At 50.7% G+C, this 25299-nt stretch overlaps 2 protein-coding genes across 3 annotated transcripts; both read right to left on the bottom strand.

Moving 5' to 3' along the window:
* Positions 1-2362: 2362 nt before the first annotated feature.
* Positions 2363-15490, bottom strand: ZC3H6 (zinc finger CCCH-type containing 6). 2 transcript variants are annotated; one of them, XM_054290549.1, is made up of 12 exons: positions 15309-15490; positions 11515-11695; positions 11104-11229; positions 10310-10565; positions 9978-10117; positions 9770-9886; positions 8727-8838; positions 8102-8211; positions 7369-7622; positions 6422-6924; positions 5805-6044; positions 2363-4931 (listed from the first exon to the last, which is right to left on the bottom strand). In XM_054290549.1, exons 1-12 carry the CDS (start codon positions 15398-15400, stop codon positions 3430-3432), a joined length of 3633 nt encoding a protein of 1210 aa, XP_054146524.1. In that variant the 5' UTR covers positions 15401-15490; the 3' UTR covers positions 2363-3429. The 2 variants fall into 2 exon arrangements, with proteins under 2 accessions (XP_054146524.1, XP_054146525.1); XM_054290550.1 differs by having other exon boundaries at positions 9978-10099.
* A 2879-nt stretch (positions 15491-18369) lies between these two features.
* Positions 18370-24534, bottom strand: FBLN7 (fibulin 7). The gene is made up of 9 exons (XM_054290120.1): positions 24432-24534; positions 24297-24364; positions 22993-23152; positions 22723-22893; positions 22281-22406; positions 22050-22187; positions 21518-21655; positions 20376-20514; positions 18370-19480 (listed from the first exon to the last, which is right to left on the bottom strand). Exons 1-9 carry the CDS (start codon positions 24532-24534, stop codon positions 19108-19110), a joined length of 1416 nt encoding a protein of 471 aa, XP_054146095.1. The 3' UTR covers positions 18370-19107.
* Between the last annotated feature and the right edge of the window lie 765 nt (positions 24535-25299).

Below are 25299 nucleotides of genomic sequence, written 5' to 3'. Positions count from 1 at the left end.
CTCATGCAGCTGCCATCAACAGCCACCTGATCTGACTGTAAAGTCCATGGGAGTAGATTTTCCCTGAAAACAACTGGAAAACAAGTGCAAACAGCACCAGCCTCTCCCTGAGGCAGCATTTCCATCTGAATCCCATCCTCCTCTATAATCCTACTGCTTTTCCTGGGATCAGCATCTCTTTTTGAAGGAAACACAGATTTTTTAGAATCCCATTTGCCGAACAATCAGCCCCAAGGGTGACAAAGCTCCTCCTGTGCTTAATTAAACTTAGCACTTCTTCTATTTGCCCATTTTTCACTGTGCTGATGCTAAATTAATAAATTCATTAATTTTGACTATCTAGACCCCAAAGCCCTTATGACCTGGAAATTTCCCTTTGGAAAATTCCCTGCTTATCAACAAACTGCCCTCCTTTCCTCTCCCTGTAAGAAGCTTTTGAAGCATTCTGAAGCATTTTGAAGCATTAAGAGGTAGTGATGCCTTGTGGATCATGCACACATTGGCACATCCAGACTTTTCCATAATTTAGGATGCACAGGGATATATTAAACTAATTCCTTCATCCAACAGGGTTTGGGACAACCCCCAGCAGACCCTGAAGAAGAAGAAGTTGCTGCTTTCTGCCAGCAGTGGAGGAAAAACCTGACACAGCACAGAGCAAAGGAGGCTTTAAATTCCGACCGGGATGAATTAGGGCTCCGGAAAACTCGAGGGGCAAAGGCTGAGCCCACCCTGATATCTCTGGTGCAAGAGCAACCCCTACGGAGCAGGAATATCCCAAAGCATCCCAGTCCTAGGAAAGGACACACAGTTATGGACAGGCATCTGTAAATCCAGAGGGGCTGCTTGCCCCAGTGCTGTTGGAAGCAGAGGAGGAATTCTTTGCAGTGTGCAGGATTCATGTTGGAGTTTTTCGTTGTGGCAGGAAAATCTTGGAACAGGCTCTGTGGGGAGGCCAGGAATCTTCTGGTGAGTGTTTTACCCCCAGGTGGTGAGCTGGGATGGACGGGGCTCTGGAGAATCCTGATCCAGTGGGAGGTGTTGGAGGTATCCCTGCCCATAGCAGGGGGTGGAATGGGATGAGTTTAAGGTCCCTTCCCACCCAAACTATTCCAGGATTCTGTGATCCAGAGATGCTCAGGCTTTGTGCCATCTTTCAGCCTTTCCTCCTTCACATATCCAGGGGTACAGCAGTGGGGAGCGTTTTGTCTCACCTGCTGCCCCTGAGCCTGCAGATTTCTTCCCAAAATCCCACTCAGCCCCAGGATTCTCTCCTATCCAGAGAAAATTTCAGTCCCCAAGATCACCTACCTCACAGCTTCCGGAGTATCCCAGACTGGTGACACTGCTGCTCCTGTGTCCTGGCTCTCCACATCCATCCTTCCAGTCTCAGGATCACCAGTTGTCCCATGGAAACACTGCTCCATGCTGGAATCCTGCAGGAAAGGTGGAAGGGAGCCTCCCCTGTGGAATACACAATCCAACACCACAGCAGATCACAACTGGCTCCATGGTGGCTGCAGCCCATTCCAGCCCACCTTGGTGTCCCACCTGCATCCCAACCACCTTCCCCAGCCCAGGAATTCCATTATGTGTGTGGCAGCAAGGAATCTCCATATTCCAAGAAAAAGCAGCAGCAGGCACAGTGCACACTCTGGGAAGCAATCTGCAAGGAATAAAGCAGAGGAGGGAAGGAGGGAGGGAGGCAGGAAGGAAACACACATGGAGACAACAGGCTGTGAGAACTCACAGGCCTTTGTATCCATGTCGTATTTCTACACTATTTTTCCCTGCTTGGTTTTTTGAGGAAAACCTTGACCAGCCACACCAGTGAGTAGAAGAAATAACAGACTACTAATAAAGGACTAATGGGTTACTCCAAAGTAACAACCCAGTTCTGTGTCTATTCTCTACTTTTGCTACACAAAAAAAATTAATAAAATTAATGCAATTCATGCTCTGGCAAATCAGGAAGGCAAAGTGAACCTGCAAATGCCTTCGGAGATGCTTCTTCTGCTGTGCAGGAATCACAGGCTTCCCTTGGCTCATCCATGCAAGGCAAAACCTCAGAATTTGGGATAAACACTCTGCTGTCCCAGTGGAAACACCACTTGGCCAACAAACAAGAGGAAAAGGTCCATGACCATCACTTGGTCAAGGGAAAAACAAGAGGAAAAAGTCCACCAAGGAAGAGACTTAAAGCAGAGAAAGCTTCCAAAGGGGTGGGAAGCAGATGATTGATTGAGAGGCTGGCACATTTTTGTTGGAAAAGCAGCTGCCTAGGAATGACTGCATTTCCTCTGGAGAAAAAGCAGCCCCAAAGGCTGGAGGATGCAAAACCTGGGGAATTCATGACATGCAGGATGTTCCATGATGGAAAATGGCAATTCTCTCCATGAGACCTGGGGATCAGGTACAAGGTTATGTTAAAACCCCACACACCATCCCAAAAATCCCAGCTTTACTCCCCTCCTCCCATCTGTCACTGTATGCACACGGAGTCATCACCAGGAATTAACTGTACCCTTTTTAATTGTTTTGTTAAAAATGTCGTCGAGACACCATGAATACAAGTACTGCAGTTACAGCCATACAAAAAAAGCAATACAAATTAAGCAGCTGAATACAAAAATACGTTGAAATACATGAACACCACAATGGAACTCGGAGCACTAAATCCCAATCGTGTAGGCGTGGAAAAAAATTAAATAAAAACCTTTTTTTTCGTATTAGACAATGTAGTTTTCTCCACTTCGAACAGTTACTTTTGCTAGTTATGTACTTCACAATTTCTTCTATGTACAGCATAGAATAAAATACTTTTAAAAGATATGACATTTTTCATCCTCAATATGTGATATAGTCTCTTTTACACTAATATTGACTGCAGGAATAAAAACTGTCCGTGTCTTACATCAATTCATTGGAAAAGGAGGAGCGACGCTTTCCTTTGAAATCATTTCCGTGAGGTTTTCCATCAGTTCAGGGGTTTGGCAGTCCTGGAACGGCATCTCTCCCGGGAATTCATGTACATAATATTGCTTGGATCTATACAAATGTGGCAATCGGATCTAAGTGGTGGTTGGGAAAGAGGCAGCTCACACATATACAGCTCTGGGAATTTTCCATGACTTATTTACAATGAAAGTGCTTTTCTCAGCTCTAACACGATCCGGGGGGATTGGTTTCCTTTCTACAGGTCAATTATTAGTCTCCCTGAAATTGGAAAGAAAAAGGATTCTCTAGAAAATACCACAGCTTTGCAAACACTCGAGCGTACTGGAGAACTGCGTGTGGTTCGGAGATTAGCAGCTGAAAAGTGGTGGGAATTATAATTTAAAAATAAATAAAGCCAAAAGAGGTAACCCAGGTACAAAACAGCAGAGAACTGCAATACCCACAACGGTAAAAAGACTCCAAAGCCGTCTGCTAACAAAACGGGGAAGCGGTTGGATCGAAAGTCTTGAAAACATCTTTCAAGGATTTATCATCTGACTCCCCGTTGGGATCGCTCTCCGGGGCCTGCGTTACCTGTCCGGGCTGCCTCACCTGCCTGGGGTCGCTGTACTGTGGCCGGATTAACCCCGACAGAGCCTGGATTGGGAGATTATGGACGGCAGGGGCAGCGCTGGAGTGTTTAGCCTGAGATTTACTGGTGCTGTTGGCCTTGTCTGGAGCAGCTTCCGCTGATCCTTCCGTGGGTTTTTCCGTGTTGGAGGCAGCCTTCTGCTGGGACGCATCTTCCGCGAGACTCGGCTCATTTTTACTGGAATTTTTCAAAATGCTTTTTTTCTGGTTCTCTCCGTTCTCTCCCGAACTGGCTGGAGCCGTGTCCGAGGATGAGCTGTGATCCCTGGGATCATACAAACTGATCCCGCTCAGGATGGAGCCGGGAGTTCCCAGCCTAACACCACTGGATGATAATTTGGGCGCATAGGGAGGCAGAGCATCGGGGTCGGATTTTGGAGTCGTGGCTTCTGAGGGCTGGGATGAGCTGGCAGCAGCTCTGGCGAGCCGGGGGTCAAACTTGGGAGGGTGGGAATCCTTCCCGGCTCCGTGGTGAGCGTCTGCACTCGACAGTCTGTGGAGTCTGGGATCAACGTTCTTTTGCAAGCGAGGATCCCCCAGTTTGCTGGAGCTACTGGCATGGGAATCTGTGGATGGATCCAAGTAGCCACCCCGGCCCACGAGGCTGTTTTTGGCCTTGGCAGCGAGCCGGGGATCAGCTGGCATCGCGTTGGGGTGTGGATCGTTCTTCAGATTCCGCAGTTTATTCAGTCTCTGGTCAGCAATGAGTGGAGGGAGAGGTAAATTGATGGAAGAGACGGGGTCGGGTTTAGGCAGAGGGATTGGGAGCAAGTCCTCGGGGGCCCACACAATGTGCTTGGCAAAGTTGGGTTTCATCAGGGTCACATCCATCTTAATGTGGCTGAACTGCCGCAACTGGGAGCGGGGATCCCGCAACGTGACGCCCGGCAGAGGCTCCAAGGGAATGAGGAAAGCTCGTTCCCTCAGCTCCCTCTCCGAGTCCTCCTCGTCATCATCCAGCCCTTTCTGCTTGACCTTCACTCCGGCGTGGGCGTGGTGCAAATCCAGCTTGGCCCCGGCCAAGGAGGGGCCGGGATGGGCGCCCTCGCTGACCTTGTGCATCCGCGGATCGCGGGCCAGCCGGGGATCCAGGGACGCCGACTCCGAAGGTTTCCTGGGATTGGGCCTTGGGGATGCCCGGAGGCGCGGGTCAGCAGCCTGAGGCCCCACACCTTTGTCTTTTGCCAGCCTGGGATCCGTTGGCATCCCAAGCATGTGCTGCTCTGTGGAATGTTGTTGCCGATTCCTAAAGTTTTCGCTTTGTTTCTTTAGGGTTTTGAGGATTGATTTAACACTGCTCCCCTCTTCCTCCTCACTGCTGGAATACCAGTTGACATTGTCATCTAAAAATCAAAGAAATGCCACAAAATTGAGATTATTCTAGCAAATAATTCTTAGAGAATCCAACACTCTCTAATGGGAGTAAAATCAAACTGAAAAGATCTGATATGAAATCACTCCCAGTGTCATAAAAACCACAACCTCAAATGACCAAAATCCATGTAATTAAAGAAATGCCATAACACAAAAACCTGGAGGGAGTGGAGATAGAATGCAAAACAGCCTGGGAGTGTCTCCATATCCTCAATATTAATCTGGGAAAGTAACCTGCTTTCAAACAATCCCTATTGGCACTAGTACAAAAACCAATCTAAAGTCTGAGTCTTGACAGGAGAAGGAAAAGTAAAATGGCCCCTTGCAGTGGTCTTTAATCCAGGTAAATTACGAATTTGCTGCTTTACTTAATCCAAATCCCAAAGTTTGTAGGAGAGGTTGAGATTCAGGAAGAGAAGAAATTACAGTATTTTATTTTAAAGGATATCAGAGAAAGAAAAATGGTGCCCTATAGGAAACAGATCAAGAGGTGCAACTGAATAAATAGGATAGAGGAGGCACTTCCAGTCCTGGCAGTGAGAAACAACCCCTCTGGTCCAACAAGGGATTTTCCAAAGTAATTATCAACCAAAGGACCTTTTAAAAGTGCAACTACAGATCCAAAGATGATTCATTGGAGCCAGGATGGACTGAACCTACACTGAGACCCTAGAACAAGCTGGGAAGAAGAGCTGAAAATACTGAGCTGCTGCTGCTTCCAGTACCTATTCCCAGTAACTGGGGACAGTGAAAATAACAGTAACATGACACGAGTCAACGTCAACCGATCTGTTGACCACGGCCATTAAGAATGATGAGAACTCCAACCAAGCCCTGCCCACCTTCATCTTTGCTCATGGCCCTCTGGCCCTGGCTGCTGGCAGAGTCTCCGTCCCGCTGGTGCTTCTGGCTGAGCCTGGCATACAGGGCCTTCTGCATGGCGGGCAGGAAGTCGGGCACGTTGATGCCCTGGTTGTGGCCCATGTGGCCGCCCATGCAGTCCGACTCGCTCCCGCCCGGATGCGACTCCGGAGCCATGAGGTGAGCCTGGTGATCCGTGAATTCTCCGTGCCAGGCTCCATCTGCAGGACAAAACTCCAGTTAGCAGTTATACTAGGGAAATGTTGATGGCTATAAACATGGAATCATTGAATGGACTGAGTTGGAAAGGAGCTTAAAGGACATCCAGTTCCATGCCACGGCAGGGACACCTTCCCCTATCTCAGGCTGTTCCAAGCCACATCCAACCTGGCCTGGAACACTTCCAGGGATGGAGCAGCCACAGCTTCCCTGGGTAAACTCTGCCAGGGCTTCCCCACCCTCACAGGGAAGGATTTCTTCCCAATATCCCACTTCACCCTGAAGCATAACATGACCTAACAACACAGCTGAAAAAGCCAGAACACTGAAGACATTCCAGGAAGCTCCTATCCAAAATTCATCCAGCAGACATCCTTACCTCCAGAATTATTGGCTGGCTGGAAGTTGTGTACAGCTTGGTGGGAATAATAGTTGTCATAGAAGTCCGCTGGGTTCTGCATGGGCTCGTACTCGCCGGGCATCTGCTGGTACTGCGGCCCCGGGGGGCAGTGATTGTCCCTTGGCATGTTCACCATGTGTCCCTGCACTCCAGGGGAATTGTAGGATCCTCCCATCCCCGGCGGGGTGAGGGGTGGCCCACCCTGCTGGCCCTGCATGGGCATTCCAGTCTGGTTCTGCGGGCCCATGTACCCCGGGGGAACGCCCTGCATGGGGGGGCTCTGCGGCATTCCTGGCCCCTGGGGGCCTCCGCAGGGATGGTGCCCGGGAGAGCCGGGGTGCATCGGGGGCCCGTTGTGTCCCTGGGACATGCCAGGACCTGGCCCTGGACTCGAGCCTGGATTGTACATGTGCTGGGAATGGGGGTCGTTGCCCTGGAACGGCGGCCGCGGGGGTGACCCGCTGTTGTAGAAGGTTGGTGGCCTGGAAGCAGAAGAAAAATAAGGAATCAAATTTTGGACCTACAAACACCAACAGCTGGCTCTCTTTGCCCCCTCCCACTCTGATTTGATCTGACACTGGATAAAATTCCCAAAGGAGCATTAATTTCCAACTACACCCATTCCACATTCCTTAACTTAAATTTTTTCCAATATTTGCTCATCTCCATCAATTTTGCACCAAAAAAAGCCAACTACAAAAAGACTGGAGCAGGGAACAAACAGCTCCACCTGCAGATGGAGATGCAAACCAAGAGTCAACTTCTGGAAGGTCAGACCTAAGTTTCTTTCTGTGGAAAACCTGAAATAATACTGGTATCAACTATATGGCAGATGCTCAACTTAGCCCAGAATCCTGACAGGAACAATGATTAAAGATTAAATGATGAATATCTAGAAGAGTTCTCCTCAGAATTCCAACACCTACTTCTTCCCAATTTTGTGTGCCAAATCCACGGTGGGCTTCACAACGATTTCAAAAAGAGATGGGATTTTCTTATAATCTCCTGAAGGATCTTGGTAATTCTCCATGTCAGACTCGGAGAAGGGATATTGCTCCGGGGGGGTTGGCAGGAGTCCGACCCCCGGCGGGGGTTTGGGAAGGGGAACGATGCCCCGCTTCCGGAGTTCCTCCAGCTCCTTCTCATCTTCATTCTGGGGTTCTTCCTCATTATTCAAAACCTGCAACAAAGCCATGTGGCAAACATTTAATCAGCTTTCCAGTATTTCAGTTCAATTTAGTCTTGTGCCTTTTATTGAAATATGATTTCCATATTTAGATAAACAACTTTTCTGTTATTTGCTACAATGCTGCTGGATAGCGACATCCGACTCAAAGGAATTCTAAACCCATTTTTGGGAGATGTTTTTCAGGACACAAAATCCCAGCCAAGAAAATACTTCTCTATTTCAGGAAGGAACAATTTCCCACAAGTCCACTTCCTTCAAACAGGAATGGAAGGAGTTATTCCAAGATTCCTCAAATTTTTAGAGTTGGATTCACACCCCTTTTCTTTAAAGGTATGGTGGGCAATGACTGGAGAGGGAATATCCAATAAAGCAGAGCTCAGGGTTTCCCAGAGCACATGGAAAAGGCTCCTCCATCCCTTCCAAACTCTGAGTGCAGCAATCCCAGTATTCCCAGTATCTGGATCGCTCACCTTATCCAACAGCTCCTTGGTTTCTGCAGTCAGGGGCGCGTGAGAGAATTTGCATTTATCTCCTTGATAACACTTTGCTCCTGTGTGGTAGAACTTGCAGGGGAATTCATGTGAGGAAGGAATTAAGGATTTCTAACAGTCTGGGAAGGTTGTAAAATCCAGTTGGCAGTTATCCCTCAATTCTTCATCAGGAATTTATCTTTATGGTAGGAATTTTAGAAGCTAACAACCAACTTACCTCTTACTTCCATTTAAAATTCACCTAAAAATGACATTTCTGTGGCCTTCAGATTTAATTTTGCAATTGTGATTAAAAAGGGAAAGGTCTCAATTCCAGAGGAAAACACCAAAATAATGACAAATAGGAAGAGATCAGGGTCTTAAAAGTGTGGATAAATGTATCTAAAATTCCTGGGATTTTATTTTTGAAAATGTTACAAATCAATAATTTTATATTTATTTTTTCCTCTGAAGTATTTGAGAAAAAGAATCTTGTAATTAATCTATACAGTAGATGGTAGAGTCTCTTAAAAAACATTCACCTTTACAAATCCTTTATATCAAAATAAATAGAAATAAAATAATAGAAATTTCAGGTAAATTTAGAAGTACTTTTAAAGGATATTGTGCAAATAAATGCAGTTCTCTCCTTTGGTGCAGTAACCCTGGATGTAAAACTTACAGATTTCCTTTTTCTTTTCAATCTCTGCATCATGATCAAATTTACACTGTTCGCCCTATAAAAAATTGGAAAAAAAAACCAGGAAAAAACCATTATCCATCTGAAATGCTGAGTAATTTAATTCTGTAGTAAGAACATCTTCCTCAGCTGAATTTAGATTTTTCATCTTTACCAACATTAAATTCCATTATTAGCAGTAAAAACTGCAAATAGAGGCGGTCTGAACATAGAGAAAATTCCTGGATTGGAATTCAAAGGAATAGATGGAATGGTGACAGAAAACAATTCCTGTTCTCTGCCATCACCTAGGAATTTGCATTAAAAAGGCACTGAAATTATATTTTACTGAATTGCTTTAATATATTCTATTATTATTTAGGATTATTTTGCTGGATGGGGGTTTGAGTATTTTTTTTAGGATTTATTTTCCTGAAAAAGACACCAAGTGCTCTTTCAATCCCTTCTAAAACTGAAGGTGGCAGCAAATAGTCATCTGAGCCAAAGGTATTGAAAGGCAGCAAGGAACACAACATTTCACTTTTATTTCCACTATTTGGGTAAGAAACAGAAAATTCCACTGCTAAATCCCAAGGAACCAAATAAAAGTGAGAAGCATTCAGTGGTTGTGTTTTCTACCAATCCCACTTTTTAAAGTTTAGCACCACAAAGCAATCCCTTCTAAGTTCCCAAATCAGCAGGAAATAATTTAATATGTTCAGGAATTGTTGCCTATTTAGATTCCATATCTGTGAGAAATTATGTTAGTAATACCTTATCATTTTCAGGGTAAGTTTTTATTAATAAAAGGATGTTTTTATTAATAAAAATATAATTTTTATTAGAATTTAAATCAAAGTGTGCAACAGAAGGGGATTTTTTTCCACAAAGCATTCCATCTAGAAATCTTCAGCACATCAGAAATCAAAATATTGAGTTTCAACACCTAAGTTTGCTAAAAATTTATTTAAAAAAACAATTAAATTTACCTTAATGCACCTCCCTTCGAGGAAGTATTTACAGATCTGTTTGCCCTTGTGCTCCACTGTGTGCTGGTTGATGAACTCCTGGCTCATATTAACCCATTTCTTCACTGGTTTGCCATCCTGGGAAAATAAAAAAATCCACATTTTATCAGCTCCTTTTTGGAGCAGTGGTGATGCAGAGGTTGGGAATAAGGCCTGGAACTGCAGGTACCTCATGGAAGCCATCGGATCCTTTATTGCCGCCTCTGCCCCTGCCGCGATCTTTGCGCTTCAGTTTCTTCTGCATCCCACGCCCCCTTCCAACGTTGTAGTTGTTCCCTCGTTGGGAAATGCCTGGAAAACAGGAATAACCTCTTAAAAGGATCACAGAAATTAAGGGAAAATGGTTCTTTCATGGCATCAAAGAAAGACAAATGGAATGAATTAAATTTATACTGCTGGAAATGTTATTTCTGACCAGCCAGAATATCCCAGGAAAACCATTCCTGGCAGCTTCCCTCATCCAGGTGTCCACCCCAAAAATGCCACCAAAACTCCCCTTACCTTTCTGGATCCCTTTCATGCCCTGTTTCTTCACTGGTTCCTTTGGGAATGGAGGTCCCAAATCCCCACTGGAAGTCTCTTTAGCTTGCCTGTACTGTTTGAGCTGGTCAGCAAAATCCTCATCCTTTTCCTCCTCGTTGTAATTGCCAAAGTTTTCATCACTGTAATGGCTGTAGTTGTCATATTCCTTACTTTTGACATTTTTTTTATGCTGCATTTTCTGGGAACTCATGTAATTCCCTGACACGTGTCCATGCTGTAAGGAAAGGGATTGCATTAGGAAGCAATTCTGTATTTCCAAACCCCAGCCCTCCAAACTGCTCTAAAAATCTATTTATGGGGCTGTTTTATATTACCAGATTAGCCAAAAAAAAGCATCAATAAGTATTCAGGAAAAATTAATAATTTTAATTCACCAGCTGAGAAAAGCCAAGAAAATTGAGCTCCTAAAAAGCAGAATTAACTTTAGATACTGAAAAGTGGCTTTTCAAGAGTTTTTTTCTGAGTCCAGCCTAAATCCAGCACAGGCAATAAAAAGACTCCTTAATAATAAAAGATTCCTTAATTCCTGATGCCTGATGGAAGAAAAATTAGTATCAGGCTTATTTTCTACCACAGATCCTGCTTTACATCTGGGAATCTCCTCAGGGAGATGAGAACTGGATGTGCTTCCAGAAATCCAGGAGAACAGGCACAGGGATGGAGCCAAACTTCCAAACCCACACTGTTTATATTTGTATTTTTGGAATGTCACCTCAATAAAGGACATGAGGAATGAGTTTGAAACTTCCTACCTGACTGAAGGAGGAATCATAATCCCTGTAGGAAGAGCTGCTGCTTTTTTTGTGGGGCCTTTCCGTGCGCTCCATGTCAGAGTCGTGGCTGTAGTCGGAGCTGTCATCGCTGGAAGGGGAGTTATGCTGGAAAACAGAACAAAAAATTTGTGAATTTTGAGGAAATCATCTTCTTTCCATAAATATAATGAGCACAAAAGTGATAAATTTACATTTTGCATCTTATCCTAAAAACTCTCAAATCCCACTGCTTCAGCTTCCAAGTCCTGCGCTTAACTTTGAATATTTAAGACCAGTTTAAGTCTTAGTGGTAATAAAACCATTTTAATTCCTTTGCCAATTTCTTGGATCCTTGTCCTGGACACCCATGAATCAAATCAGAACTTCCAAAATGTTGGGTTTTTTCCTAACCTTATGCTTGTCCCGTCTTCTCCTTTTGGATTTTTTCTTTTCCTTCTCTTTTTTGCGTTTTTTCCGGGATTTCCTATGGCCTTTCTCATTTTTCTGTTTATCATCCCCTTTTGAGCCATGTTCCTTCACATCCTCATAGGCTGCATCATCTATTTCCCCATCTTCCAGCTCTCCATCTTCCCTGAAAAAGGGAGACCAGGAAGACAATAAAATTCCATGTTATCATCCAGCTCACCTGTCACTGGAAAAAAACAGTTAAAAAGTCTGAAGCAACCCCAAGCTGTGATTTTTGGGATAAATGGATATGCCAGGGAGAAGACATAACTGCTGTATGACCTGGAATTTCTTGGAGTTACATTAATGAAATAAAACTGGAACATTATTATCCCTGAAACACCTGCAGCTATCCCAAAAATCCAATTATGTTTTGATGATACCAGTTAAACTCATTCCCTCAAGGATCAATTAAAATATCCTCTTCCATAAAATACCTACAGAAAATGCTCCTTGGGGACAAAGTTGCTCCCATGTCCCAATTCCTATGGGAATTACACTCATGGATTTCCACTTTTGGGATACATCCAGGACTGGAATAACTTTCCAGGTAAACCAGCCTCAGTAATACAATCCCTTGGATTGCATGGCAGAGGGAAGTTTACAGAAGCCCTCTAATCTCTAAATTCTTTCCACAACATCCAAGCATTTTCCAAGGACTGAGCTTCAAGAATGTAAAAAAGGGGGTGGGGAAAGGAAAAAGAAGAAAAAATCTAACAACTGGATAAATATGGATTGAAAAGATCATGGTCAAAAGTACAATTGCTTGGAAAGTAAGTTATTTTTCAAGGAAGTGCCAAGGGAGATATTCTCTTCTGGTTTAGCTGCTTTTATTCCCATTTAAATCCCAAACTGGAGCTGTGCAGCAAAAGGGAGAGCAGAATCTCCTTTGCAGGAGTTCCCCCCTCTCCCACAACCTCCAGATACTTGGAGCTGGATATGAAAACAATCCCAGAAAACATTCCCAGTGTCTGAGGGCATTCCTAGAGCAGCTCTCAAATGGATCAGAAAGGCACAGAAGCCAAATGACCTTCCAGGGAAAAGAAACCTGATGAAATCCCTGGGCAGTTCCACAAATATTTGAGAAGGGAGCATCAAAAAACCCCAATTCTGGTATTTTAATTTCATTTCTAACCTTTAAACCTGGATTTTAGCTCCCCTTCCTTGACCTTATTTCAGGTCACCCTTAAAAATAGAATTCCTTATGCCCAAAGAAGATTTACTCCAGAAGCTCCTTAAGTCCAAGATCCAAACCCAGGATGCATTTTCTGAAATATTCTGGGAATCTTTACTTTCAAACATTATTGAGGATTTCATTCCCCATCATTTCATTTAAAAATTTTACTTAAGGTTAAAATTCCCTGATGGCTAAAATTCCCCAAATTGTGATATTAAGGTGCTGCTTAAGAAATTAGGAATTAATAAGAAAAGTAACTCCAAATAACAGAGAATTTTCACTGGGAAAATCAAACAAAAGCAGAGGGTGGCTGGGAGCAGTAAAAAGTGAAAGTAAATTAATTTCAAGCTATTTTCTGGGAAATCTGGCATTGATTTGTGTGTAAATAAACTTGCCTCCAACTTATTCCTTACCCTGCCATGGATTTACCCACACAGAACCAGGAAATTCTCACAAAATCCTTGCAGGAAAAATCTGTCCAGGACCCTTGTGCTGGAAGGCTCAGGCCCTTCATCACCAAAATACTGTCAACAACAGGAATTAACTAAAACTAATTAAAGAACATTCCTGTCTTGAGAAAACTGCATGAAAACCTTCCAAACTGGAATATTCAAAGTGTGGACAGACAGGGGTTTTTAAATTATTTTTTACTAAGTAATTTCTTTATCATTCAACAGAGCAGCTCAAATCAAACTATTAACAGAATTCCTGCTGCACAAATTGATTGGGAATCATGAGGTTGCCAGTATGGGTGTTCCTTGCAGTGAACTGGTTTTACTGGTCCTACATTTGCACACCTGATGTAACACAAAAACTTTGGAGTTGGGCCTTTTTTGAAGTGAATGAACTTATTTTACAGAGGTAAAGTTTTAGAAAAAGTACAAGTTATGATCTCCCAGGTCGTGTGTGTTGTTGCTCTTCACCTCATTAATTAAAACATTATAAAGCAACACTTGTAAATTACAATTCATTAGATTGTTAGGTGGCACTTATTGGCTCTATTTCACAATTACCAGTGTCACAACTGGTTGTACTGGTGGGAACAGCAGGTGAGAGGATGAGAACTCCAAGCTGGTAAAACTCTGCTCCCAGCACTACCCGGAGTCACTCGGGCTTGTCCTCAAGGATTTGAGAACTCCAGATATTTTCAATCCCTGAAACAGTGAAAAGTCACAGCCTGATTGCAGGAACTCCACAGCACAGCTCTGCCCCAGCTCCAGAGATCCCAATGGACTCCTGGTGTGCGCTCAGCTCGGAAAACAGAGCGCGACACAACTTCCACCCTTGGCCAAGGACAAGCAGGGAGGGGAAAACAAGGGCCGGGAGCTCTGGGCTCTGCCTTGGACTCCACTGAAGCCCAGGCCCATTTCAGGGATCACTTCCCGAGGACAAGCAGGAAGTGGAACAGCAACACAAGCACCAGCAGCTCTGGGCTCTGCCCTGACCCTTGCACTCAATCCCAGGAGCATTTCCCAAGGACAAGCAGAAAGGGGAAAACAAGAACCAGCAGCTCTGGGCTCTGCCCTGACCCCTGCACTAAACCCGAGGAGCATTTTGGGACCACCTCCCAATTTACAACACAGAACTCGGGATTCTTTTCTCCAACAAGGAAACAGTTTTGCATTTACTCACAAGCCTTTTTTTTGTTTGTTTGTTTTTGTCTATTTGTTTTTTTCCCCAGTGTTTCTTGGTCCTCTGAAGTACCACAAACCGCTGTGGAGCTGTGTGGGGGGAGGCCAAGCTCTGGCAATGCCAAAACCTCGGCGTTTTTAACTCCTGCAGCTTTGTCAGGAACGCTCAGGGTAGGTGTAGGCTCAGGCACTGGTAACTGCCACCCTGGCACAGTATTTTTGGAACTAGTTAGGAAGGCCAGAGCTGCCTGGAGAAAGGATTTGAATTTCCAGCAGCTGCAGGAGAGAAAAGGAGGGAGGGAAGGAGGGAGGGAGCAACAGAGGTCCTTTCACCAGGAACAGGACTCTGCGTTTCTGCGCATGGGGATTGAGAGGTGGCAAAGATAACGTCAGTCAGCCCTTAATCTGCATAAAAAAGATCCAGTTAAATGTGTAAGGTGGAATCTGGCAAGAAAATGACGTTAAATATGGCTCTAGTGAGAGATTGTGGTATCAACAAAAACAGCCAAAAATAAAAAACCCGCCCAACTCGGAGCACCCTTTCCTGCCTGAGACAGAGAACAATGGTGACATTCAACAGACACCCCCTGGAAAGTGCAATTTATGGAAAGAATGGCAAACAGCCCCCCTTCCCAGACAGAATAAATCAATGAAGATGTAAAAACGCATGCATTCCAAAAGGAAAAATTAAAACCTTGCTAAGAAAATGCACTTTTAATGCAGTGACACCCCCCCTCCCCAATTTGCATTCCCCACCACCACCACCCCGCTCCAGCCTGAAGGTGACCTGCCCCCCAAAAACATCGTTAACCCCCTCAGGCACATTAACAGAGCATCATCATCATCAGCATCATCATCATCATCATTACCAGCATCACCCCACTAAGTACCACCATTATGAGAAGCGGAGAGAGAGAAGAATGTTACTCGACCTTTCGTCCCCTGCATGTTGCCTGTCAGAGTCGGGCATGTTTGGGTCAAGAACTGGGTTTGGGGGTTTGGAGAACAGGCTTTCAAAGGCCATTGTGCCTGGCTGTGGTGTGGTGAGGAGGAGGAGGAGGAGGGAGGTGGAGGAAGGCAGGGCCCCGCCGCTGCCCGCGGTGCGGAGCGGCGGGAGGAGGCGGCGGCGGCGGCGCGCACGGCCGCGCTGGGGGCGGCTCGGTGAGGAGGAGGAGGGCCGGGCCCCTCAGTGAGGAGAGATGATGAAGGTTTGCACTCACGGTTACTTAGTGAGACACTAACGGGCACTCAGCGCCCGGGCCCGGCCGCCCCGCGCGGGCGCTGCGGGGAGGCGGTGGCGGCGGCGGCGGCTCGAGCGGCAGCCCCGGGGCACAGGAGAGCGGGAGGACACACACACGGGGGGAGGGAGGTGCTGCTGGCCGGAGATGGCGGCCCTAATTCTTCCTTACAAACATGGCGCCCGCGCGAGGCACTCGCACAAAATGGCGGCGGCGGCTGAGGGAAGAGAAGGAGGAGGAGGAGAACGGCGGCAGCAGCAGCGGCGGCAGCGGCCCCCGGCGCTTTGCCCGCACACGCTCGCTCAGCGCCTGCGGCCCGCACGCGCCGCCGCCGCCACAGCGTCTTCCGCGCCCGCCGGGGCCGCGATGTCGTCGCGTCCCCTCACGCCGCCGCCGCCGCCCGCCGCGCTCCTCCTCCTCCTCCGCCGCAGCCCTGGGCCCGCCCCCCCCGCGCGCCGCCATTGGCCGCCGCCGCCGCGTCTCGAGCGCCCATTGGCTTTCCTCCACGCCCGTCAACCCCGCAGCTACGTCACGCGCGGGCCCCGCCCTCCTCCGCTTCCCCTCGGCCGCCGCCGCCGCCGTGCGCGCGCGAAGGGGGCGGGGCCTCGCCGCGCGTGCTGTCACGTGCCCCGCGCCCGTCACGTGGTGGCGGCGTCCCCTCGGGAATGGTGGGGGAAAAAGGGGGGAAAAGGGAGGAAAAGGGGGAAAAGGGCGGTGGCTTCCGCCTGCCGAGAACCGGGACGGGCACCGGGAGCGGGAATGGGCCTCCCCTCCCGCCGCTGCGTCATGACCGCCGCCCCCCCTCCCCTCCTCACTCACTGCGGGCAGCGCCCCCTGGCGGCCGGTGCGTGTGAGGGGAACCGGCGGGTGCGTCATTAATTAGTGACGCTCGTAATTAAACAGAGAGCGTGTGTCCCCAGGGCGAGACAAAAGCGGTGCCTGGAGTCGCTCTCGGGGTCAGGGCGTGACAAAAACCGGGATAAAGCGGTTCCAAGACAGTCACTTAATAAAAATGCGGTGGGCGAAGGGAAGACGTGTTTGTCAGAGTCAATTCAATGACGTTTAATCAAACCTTCCCGGGAAAAGTTGCATTTGTATCCTGTCCAGCTGCCTCCCTGCCTGCTTTTCAGGACACGGGACTCGGCTTTTTTCAGTGCTAGCAACCGAATAAACTTTACAAAAACAAGGCAGAACACTCGCATGGATTCTCGTGGGATTCCGGGCGGGAGGAGCCTCAGATCCTTCAGGGAAGAATCATTTCCCTTGGGCCTCACACACCTGAGCAAGGCAAACAGGACGCTGATCATCAGGGAAATCAGGCAAATCCAAAGAAAAGGCTGGAAAACACCATTCCTACAGGGAATGAGGTTGTGGTGGCTGGGGAGCGTCATTAGGGTTACTTAGGGCTAATTAGCCCCATCAGCACAGGTGGAGCCCTGGAGCTGATGCCCACTGGACTCAGCATCATCTCCCCAGGCCACAGGCAAGGAAAAAAAAAAGTCCAGGAAAACCTGGACTCGAAGGAAAAATCCTAAATTTTTGGTTAAATAATCTGGGGTGAGAAATTGTATTTTTGGGACAGCACATCTGGGGCCAGCTGTGCCCACCAAAGGGAAGCAGAAGCATTCCTGCTATTTTTTTCAGCTCCCAAATACTATTATCCCAAATGAAAGTTGTATTTCAAGAGCGGAAGAGCCTCTCTCTGCAAATTCCAGCCTCAGGAAGTCTGAAGGATGCCAGAGCGGCTGCTCTGGATAGGGAAAAAAATCTTCTTTAGTCAACTGGAATGGCAGCCAGAGGTTGAGAAAGGCAAAGAGCCGAACTTAAACTTTTCCAGGGCTGGAAGGGAGAAACCAGCTCACCCTGGCCTCGGGAATTAGGAAAATGTTGTCAGTTTGGGATGGTGCCGCAAGGAAAAGCCTCGGGAGCGTGGTCCAGGCGCCCGTCTCCAGCTGTGTTATCCGGAGAAAGCAGCAGATGGAAACTATTCTGCCCTGTCAGGAGCTTGTCCTCTCCCAAATTCCTGGTGTTCAGCTCCCAGATTTTGTTATCATCCCAAAACGGGGTCATGGCCTGCTGGAGGAACGTATCCAGCCAGGCAGGGAAAGCAGCAGCCATGCTTCTAGAAAAGCATTTTCTAGAAAAACATTTCCTCCATTTTTGGGGGTATTTTTGAAGCACTCTGGAGTTTTCCCTTCCCTCCCCCAGCACAGCGCTGGGATGCATTTCCCTGCCCAGCTCCACGTCCAGCCGGAGCTCCTGCCAATCCAAACATCCTCCATCCGCCGACAACAGCCCTGAATGTCCCTTCTTGTTCTGCTGGAGAGATCCAACCCCTTCCCAGGCTCCTGTACCCCCCAAAAATCCAGGAGCTCGATCCCCCAGAGGAGACAGACCCATCTTGGGAAGTCTCTTTCCCTGGGACAAGGAGTGGGAATGGTTTTAGTGGGTGCAGCTCAGCAGGATGTAATGGAGGGAGGGTTCCCAGGGGAAAGGATGCTCAGGGATGAGGATTCCCAGGGTGAGGAATCTTTGGAGGGAAGGATGCTCCAGGCTGAAAATGCTCGGGGATAAGGATGCTCCGGTGGGAATGAGCCCCCCGCTATCAGCCAGCCCCCTCCCAAACAAAGCAAAGCAGGAAAATAAAACCATGGATAATGGGTTCTTGCACTCCCAGACCCCAATTCCACTTGGACTGCTCCGGGTGAGAATTCCCCCCATCCACACATCCATCAGGTGCTCCACTCTGGTGACATCCTTTACATCATCCTTTAATTGTATAAATCCAGTGGGATGAGGGAACATGCAGAACATGCACAAGCAGGAGGGTGAATCCCCCTGGGAAAAGCTGAATCCCAGCTCTTCCCAGCATTCCTATGCCAGGATGGAGGCTCTGACTGATAGAGCAGGGAAAATTCCCACCTCCATATGCGGCTGAAGCTCTGCTATGAAGAGGATCCATGGGGAATCCCCATTTGAGAGGTTTAAGGAGCAGGGATAGCCCTGGAATTTCTCCTTTGCCCCACTTGCCAAGGAGGATGCCCAGGTGGGTGTTCATGGAGTGTTCCAGCCCTGATCAATCCCAGGGGATTGAGGCACCAGGTCTCAATCCCTACAGGCTGCCAGGGGGATTCTCAGCATCCAGAGGGAAGTGGAAGTGTGTTTTTAGGGAGCAGGACTGGGTGCAACAAGGGAGGGGAGCAGGAAAGGCCATGAGCCTCCCTCTTCCCACACACTTGGCTTCACTGCTTCCTAAAGGAAAAAAACAGGAATTCAAAGGAAATCACGGCTGTGGTTTCCATCTGCTGTTGCAGGACATCACCTCTCTGGAGCTGGGATGAGGATGATCTTGTCCACCTCATTTGGTGGTGTAAATCCACATGGGAAGAAGAACTTTGGGACAGAGCGGGGAAGGCCGGACATCTGCAGAGCAGCTCCAACCCGGACATTCCCCGCGATCCACGCGATGCTGAGCAGGGAGCAGGACCCACCCCTAGAACTCATAAGCCGAGACAAAGAGGGTGATTTTGGACAGGTGCTTGGCCTGGAACGCCCTGTCCAGGTACTCGGCCATGTCCACGTCCACGTGGACGGTGCGGGGCCCGCGCAGGCTCTGCAGCAGCAGCAGCTCCCCGGTGTGCCGGTCCGAGCGCTGCACCACGAAGTGCCCGCGCTCATTGCCGCCCGCGATGCCGAAGCGCAGGCTGTCGGGGCCCGGCCGGCCCGGCGCCGCCGCCGTGGCCATGCGGAACAGCGGCGCCGGCGTCTGCAGCCCGGAGGGAAGGGGCAGGTAGTGGAAGGAGATGGTTTTGGGCGCCTGGTGGCACGAGCGGCTCTCCATGGGGCACGGGTTGCGCTCGCACTGGCTGCGGAAGGAAAAGCAAGGGGAGGTTTTTGGGGATGTGGCATCCGTGCCCCCCACCTCCTTGGATCCATAGGGATGCCATGCCTGGATCCATGGAGATGCCCTGCCGTGGATCCATAAGGATGCCATGCATGGATTTTATGCCCCGCGCTTACAAGGGGGAGGTTTTGGTTTTGGATTCTGTGCCCCACACTTACAAGAGGGGAGGTTTTGGATTCTGTGCCCTGCACTCTACAAGATGGAGGTTTTGGATTTTGTGTCCTGCACTTACAAAGGGGAGGTTTTGAATTCTGTGCCCTGCACTCTACAAGGGGGAGGTTTTAGGTTTTGTGCCCCACACTTACAAGGGGGAGGTTTGGATTTTGTGCCCCGGACTTACAAGGGGGAAGTTTTGGATTTTGTGCCCTGCACTTACAAGGGGGAGGTTTTGGTTTTGGGTTTTGTGCCCCGCACTTACAAGGGGAATGTTTTGGATTTAGTGCCCCACACTTACAAAGGGGAAGTTTTAGATTCTGTGCCCTGCACTTACAAGGGGGGAGGTTTTGGGTTTTGTGCCCCGCACTTACAAGGGGGAGGTTTTGGATTTTGTGCTCCACACTTACAAGGGGGAGGTTTTGGATTTTGTGCCCCACACTTACAAGGGGGAGGTTTTGGATTTTGTGCTCCTCACTTACAAGGGGAAGGTTTTGGATTTTGTGCTCCACACTTACAAGGGGGAGGTTTTGGTTTTGGATTTTGTGCCCCGCACTTACAAGGGGAATGTTTTGGATTTAGTGCCCCGCACTTACAAAGGGGAAGTTTTGGATTCTGTGCCCCACACTTACAAGGGGGAAGGTTTTGGATTTTGTGCCCCGCATTTACAGGGGGAGGTTTTGGGTTTTGTGCCCCAGACTTACAAGGGGGAGGTTTTGACGTAGGAGACGTTTCCGGCGGCCGGGGGACACTGGGGGGTGACGCACTGGAATCCCCCCCCGGTGTTGATGCAGGTGCTCCCGCTTGTGCAGTTATCCTGGGACAGGGAGCACTCGTCAATATCTGGAAAACAGGGGTGGGAAGCGGCGTCAGGGCTTGGAAGCCTCCAACTGAGCTCACCTTTCCATCAGAAAATAGGCAAAACCACATTGAAACAGGTTAAACACGACCCAAAAAATACAGGAGCATCCCAGAATTCCATCCCCTCTCCCCAAACTCTGCCCCAGGCCAGCATGGGTTAAGAGCAGCCTTCTGCCAGCAGGAAGGCAGCTGCTTTTCCAAACTTTCTGCTTGATTGTTTGGAAACACCAATCCCTTTTTATTTACTGAGCACCCGTGGGACGCCTGGCAGGAGCTGGAATGCAGAGGATTTGCTGGGAGCATTAGTGAGATGCCATGCAGCACAGGAAAACCAGGGAGGAATGGGGAAATAGGGATTTTCTCACCCTGAACTGCAGCAATCAACACTTCAGGACACAAAAAATTCCCTGTTTTTCAGGAGGCTTTCAGCAGTTTTGGCTTCCCACCATTCCTACCCGCTGCCTTCCACTTGCACCCCAATTTCCTTGGATAGGGAGAGATGCTGCCACCCTCTGAACTGATAATGGAATTCTGGAGGGTTTAACATTACTTTTGGCTCTTCCCAGGAATTCCCTGCTCCAGGAACATCCCCCACAGCCACAGTGGGGTCATCTTCAAGGAGGTGCAGACCCAAAGTGTGGCTCCATCATCCAGAGAGGTAAAGGAGGGGGAGAGGGAGAGGAGGAGAGGGAGAGGAGCAGCCATACTTCCAGAGAAGCATTTTATTTTCATTTTTAGTGATTCTTTTGAAGAACTCTGGTGGAGTTTTCCCTTCTCCAGCACAACCCTGGGATTCATTTCCCCACCCAGCTCCTCATCCAGCTGGAGCTCCTGCCAATCCAAACATCCTCCATCCGCTGCCATCCTGCAAAGCATCCCTCCATCATCCCCCTCCCCTCTACACCAGCCTTTCCCTCGGATATGGAGAAAAAAGCGAGGGAAAATGGCAGAGCACTTGGGACCGAGTGGATTCCAGCCTCCTCACCTTCGCAGCTCTTGCCGTCGCCCAGCAGGACGTATCCAGCAGGGCAGGAGCAGCGGAAGGAGCCGGGAATGTTGACACAGGCGTGGGCACAGAGCCGGGGTCCCCCTTGCTGCCGGTACACCTCGCACTCGTTGAGGTCTGCGGGGACAAGGATTCACCGAGATCTCGCTCCAACCTCCTGGGAAAACCCAGGGAGCGAGCGAGGGCCGGAGGAGCAGGAATGATGCGGGTTGGGAAGGGGCCGATGGCGGATTCCAGGGAATGGGAGCGCAGCTCGAGGGCTGTGACCAGCGGTGTCCCGCAGAGGGCGACACTGGGCCCGGTCTGAGCTCAGCCATCCATGGATGGGATGGAGGCCTTGGAGCCTCCAGGAGGAGCTTGGAGCATCGGCCCATCACTGGGGATATTCCAGAGCCAGCTGGGCACAATCCCGTGCTGTGTGCTCCGGGATGGTGGTGCCGAGCCACTGTGCTCCCTCCTGATGTGACTCCGTGACCCTGCGGCCCCGCAGCCCTGCCGTGTCCCGGCTCACCCTGGCAGATCCCGTTGGAAGCCGTGCCGCTCATGTGGAAGCCGGGATCGCAGCTGCACTGCTGGGTCTGGGCGATCTGGGCACAGCGGGGCTGCCGGCTGAAGGCCGGGTCGTCCGTCACGCTCCAGGTGGGAGGAGCTGCGGGAAAACGGCGGGATGGGGAGCTGGGATGAGCTGGGATGAGCTGGGGGATGAAATATTCCCATTTATGCCCCAGCAAGGGTCACCCACCAGTCTGAGCCTGGTACTGGCAGGTGGTTCCGGTCCACTGCGGGGGACAGAGGCATTTGAAGTGGTTGAGACCCTCCAGGCACGTCCCACCATTCTGGCAGGGGCTGCTCGAGCACTCTCTGATCTCTGCGGGAAAAGCAGGCACGTTCCGTGTCATCTCCTTTTGGGAAGCAAGGCTCAGGAATGCTGCACACACCGGGATGCTTTGGTACCCTACACCAGGCACTGTCATAGCCATGATACTGTTTCCCCTCATCTCTCCCGCTGAGCTGCTCCAGCTGTAATTCCCAGTTTTCCTTAAAACAGAAAAATCCCAAAACCATCCCTGGAACTTTATGGGGTAGCCGCGATCCCTCCCCACTTTGAGCACCCCGTTATCCCCGCCATGTTTATACAAATCCACTTTTCCAATGCACATTCCAGGGCGGGCAATGAGCAGTACCTGCACAGCGGGCCTCCTGCCCTGTCCAGCTGCCGTTGGCCTGGCATATCCGTGTGCTGGAGCCCAGGAGCTGGAAGCCTGGGTCGCAGGCAAAGTGAACCTCGTGATCCACCAAATACTTGCTGCCGAACTTCCTCCCATCCGCAGGGGCTTGGAGGGCAGGACACGCGGCTGCGAGACCATGGAAAAGGGATGAGTTTGGAGGAGGCCCTATCATTCCAAGCCGCCTTTTACCTGCAGTTTCCCTGGAATGCTGTCCCAGGGACTCACCGGCGGGCGGCTCAGGGGCGGCCTTGGCCAGGGAGGCGTGGATGGTGCTCAGGCGGCTCCTGACAGCGCGCAGCCCCTCGGAGAACCGCGTCTCCTGCCCCTTGAGCAGCTGCTGCATCTGCCGGATGGCAGCCAGGAGCTGCTGCCTGCTGAGGCAGCTCTGCGGGACACAGGGATAGAAAAGGCATGGGGACCTCCCTGTGCTGCCACGCCTCCCAGGAGTCAACCTGCTGCTCGTGGGAGGAGGCTGGCGAGGGAGCTCCGCAGCATACGATGTTCCCTGAGCGCCCTGACTTTGTGTTTTCCCCCAGATCCAGGAGTTTTTTCCACCTAGGCCTGCGCTCCAGGCAGGGCTGGGATCGCTTTGTGGGAGAGATGCTATAACTCATGTTTCATCCTGCAGGAGCTCCAGCCCTGTCCCACTTCCACATGACAAAAGAAGAGGAAAACAGCTGTCTTGTGAGCTCTGCCGGGGCCAGGAACGCTGGTGGGACTCCTGCCTGCAAACCGATCGCTCCCACGGGACTGACTCATGCCGGAGACGGGCACCGTTATTATGGGATTCCTGCGGAATTGACTTCAAACCGAGGAAAAAAGAGCAAAGCCGTTCCCAGAGCTCAGAAATGTGGGGAGAGAGCGCACAGGGACTGGCCTGGGGGCTATGGAATTCCGGGAAAGCCAGCGGAGGTGGTGGGCTCTGCCCCACCTGGTCGAAGGGATTTCTTCCCCCCTTTCCATAACCGCCCTGTGGAATGATTCCCGTTTCCAAAGAGCTGCTGAGGGTTGAGAGAGGGCAAACACAGCAGCCCAAGCAAGGCTCTCGCTGTCCTCTGCTTCCCCGGGAGCGGGTCCGGGGGTCCCGGGCTGCCGGGGGGGATGAGCCGGGCTGTGCTGGCAGCTCTGGGATGCCACGAGCCCAGAGGAAGGGAGGCAAAAGCAAATAGATGCTGGCGCGTCGCTGGCTTTAATAAACAGCTCTTTGTTAGGGCTGGGTTTAGCTCCGAGAGCCAGCGCGAGCTGCGGCGGGATGCTGAGCCATCGCAAAGCTGGAAAATCCCCCCCCAAAAGCCCCAAACGAGGATTCTTTGCTCGGGGGCAGCTTCAGGTGTGGGGTAAGAAGGGCGAAAAGAGCCCAGAAGCAGCGAAAAGAGCTCATGTGCAGTTTAAGCGCGGCTTGGGGCTTTGCCCACCTGTTTGCCGGGGCAGGAGCGCGGGCAGCGCCGCGGGGCTCTCGGGCAGCGCGGAGCGAGCGGGAAGCGCAGAGGAGCCCCCAAAGCCCCTCCCGGGTCCCGGTCCCCGCTCACCTGTGCGGCCGGCGCGGCCGGGGGCGGCAGCAGCAGCGGCAGCAGCAGCAGCAGCAGCGGCGGGAGGCGGCCCCGCGCCCCCCGCGCCCCCCGCGGCCCCGCCATGGTGCGGTGCGGCCCCGCCGCTCTCGGCACCGGCTGCCCCGCGCTCTCCCCGCCCCGCCCGCGCCGCCCCCGCGCTGCCCCGTGCCGGGGACGCGGCGCTTCCCCGCCCCGGCGCCGGGCCGGCCCCGCGCATCCATCCCCCGGGAGACACCGGCCGGGCTCCCTATGCATCCATCCCCCGGGAGACACCGGCCGGGCTCCCTATGCATCCATCCCCCGGGACACCGGCCGGGCTCCCTATGCATCCATCCCCGGGACACCGGCCGGCCCCGCGCATCCATCCCCGGGACACCGGCCGGCCCCGCGCATCCATCCCCCGGGACACCGGCCGGCCCCGCGTATCCATCCCCCGGGACACCGGCCGGGCATCCATCCCCCGGGAGACATCGGCCGGGCTCCCTGTGCATCCATCCCCCGGGACACCGGCCGGGCTCCGAGGGCATCCATCCCCCGGGACACCGGCCGGGCTCCCTGTGCATCCATCCCCCGGGACACCGGCCGCGCATCCATCCCCCGGGAGATACCGAACGCGCATCCATCCCCCGGGACACCGGCCGGGCTCCCTGTGCATCCACCTCCCGGGAGACACCGGCCGGGCATCCATCCGCCGCGGCTGGGGTGCCGGAAGGTGGCTTTTCCCCCAGCAAAGCTTTTTTCTGAAGCTGCCGGGACAAGTGGGCACCGTGTAAGAGCCCCTGTCAGCCTCCCCGCTCCGGCGGCCCTGCACCCTCTCCCCAGCTCGGCACCCCGTTTTCCAGCTCCTGCTCCCCATCTCAGTCACTGCATCCCTTTCCCCAGTCCCAAAACGCCTTCCCCAGCTCCTGCTCCCCATCTCAGTCACTGCATCCCTTTCCCCAGTCCCAAAACGCCTTCCCCAGCTCCTGCTCCCCATCTCAGT

This window comes from Melozone crissalis, unplaced genomic scaffold (genome assembly GCF_028551555.1).
Source record: "Melozone crissalis strain CALT ecotype California unplaced genomic scaffold, PUWL_Pcris_2 ptg000081l_1, whole genome shotgun sequence".
In the NCBI taxonomy this organism is placed as follows: Eukaryota; Metazoa; Chordata; class Aves; order Passeriformes; family Passerellidae; genus Melozone; species Melozone crissalis.
Note: the sequence above shows the minus strand (reverse complement) of the source record. Positions and strands in the feature narration are given on the sequence as shown.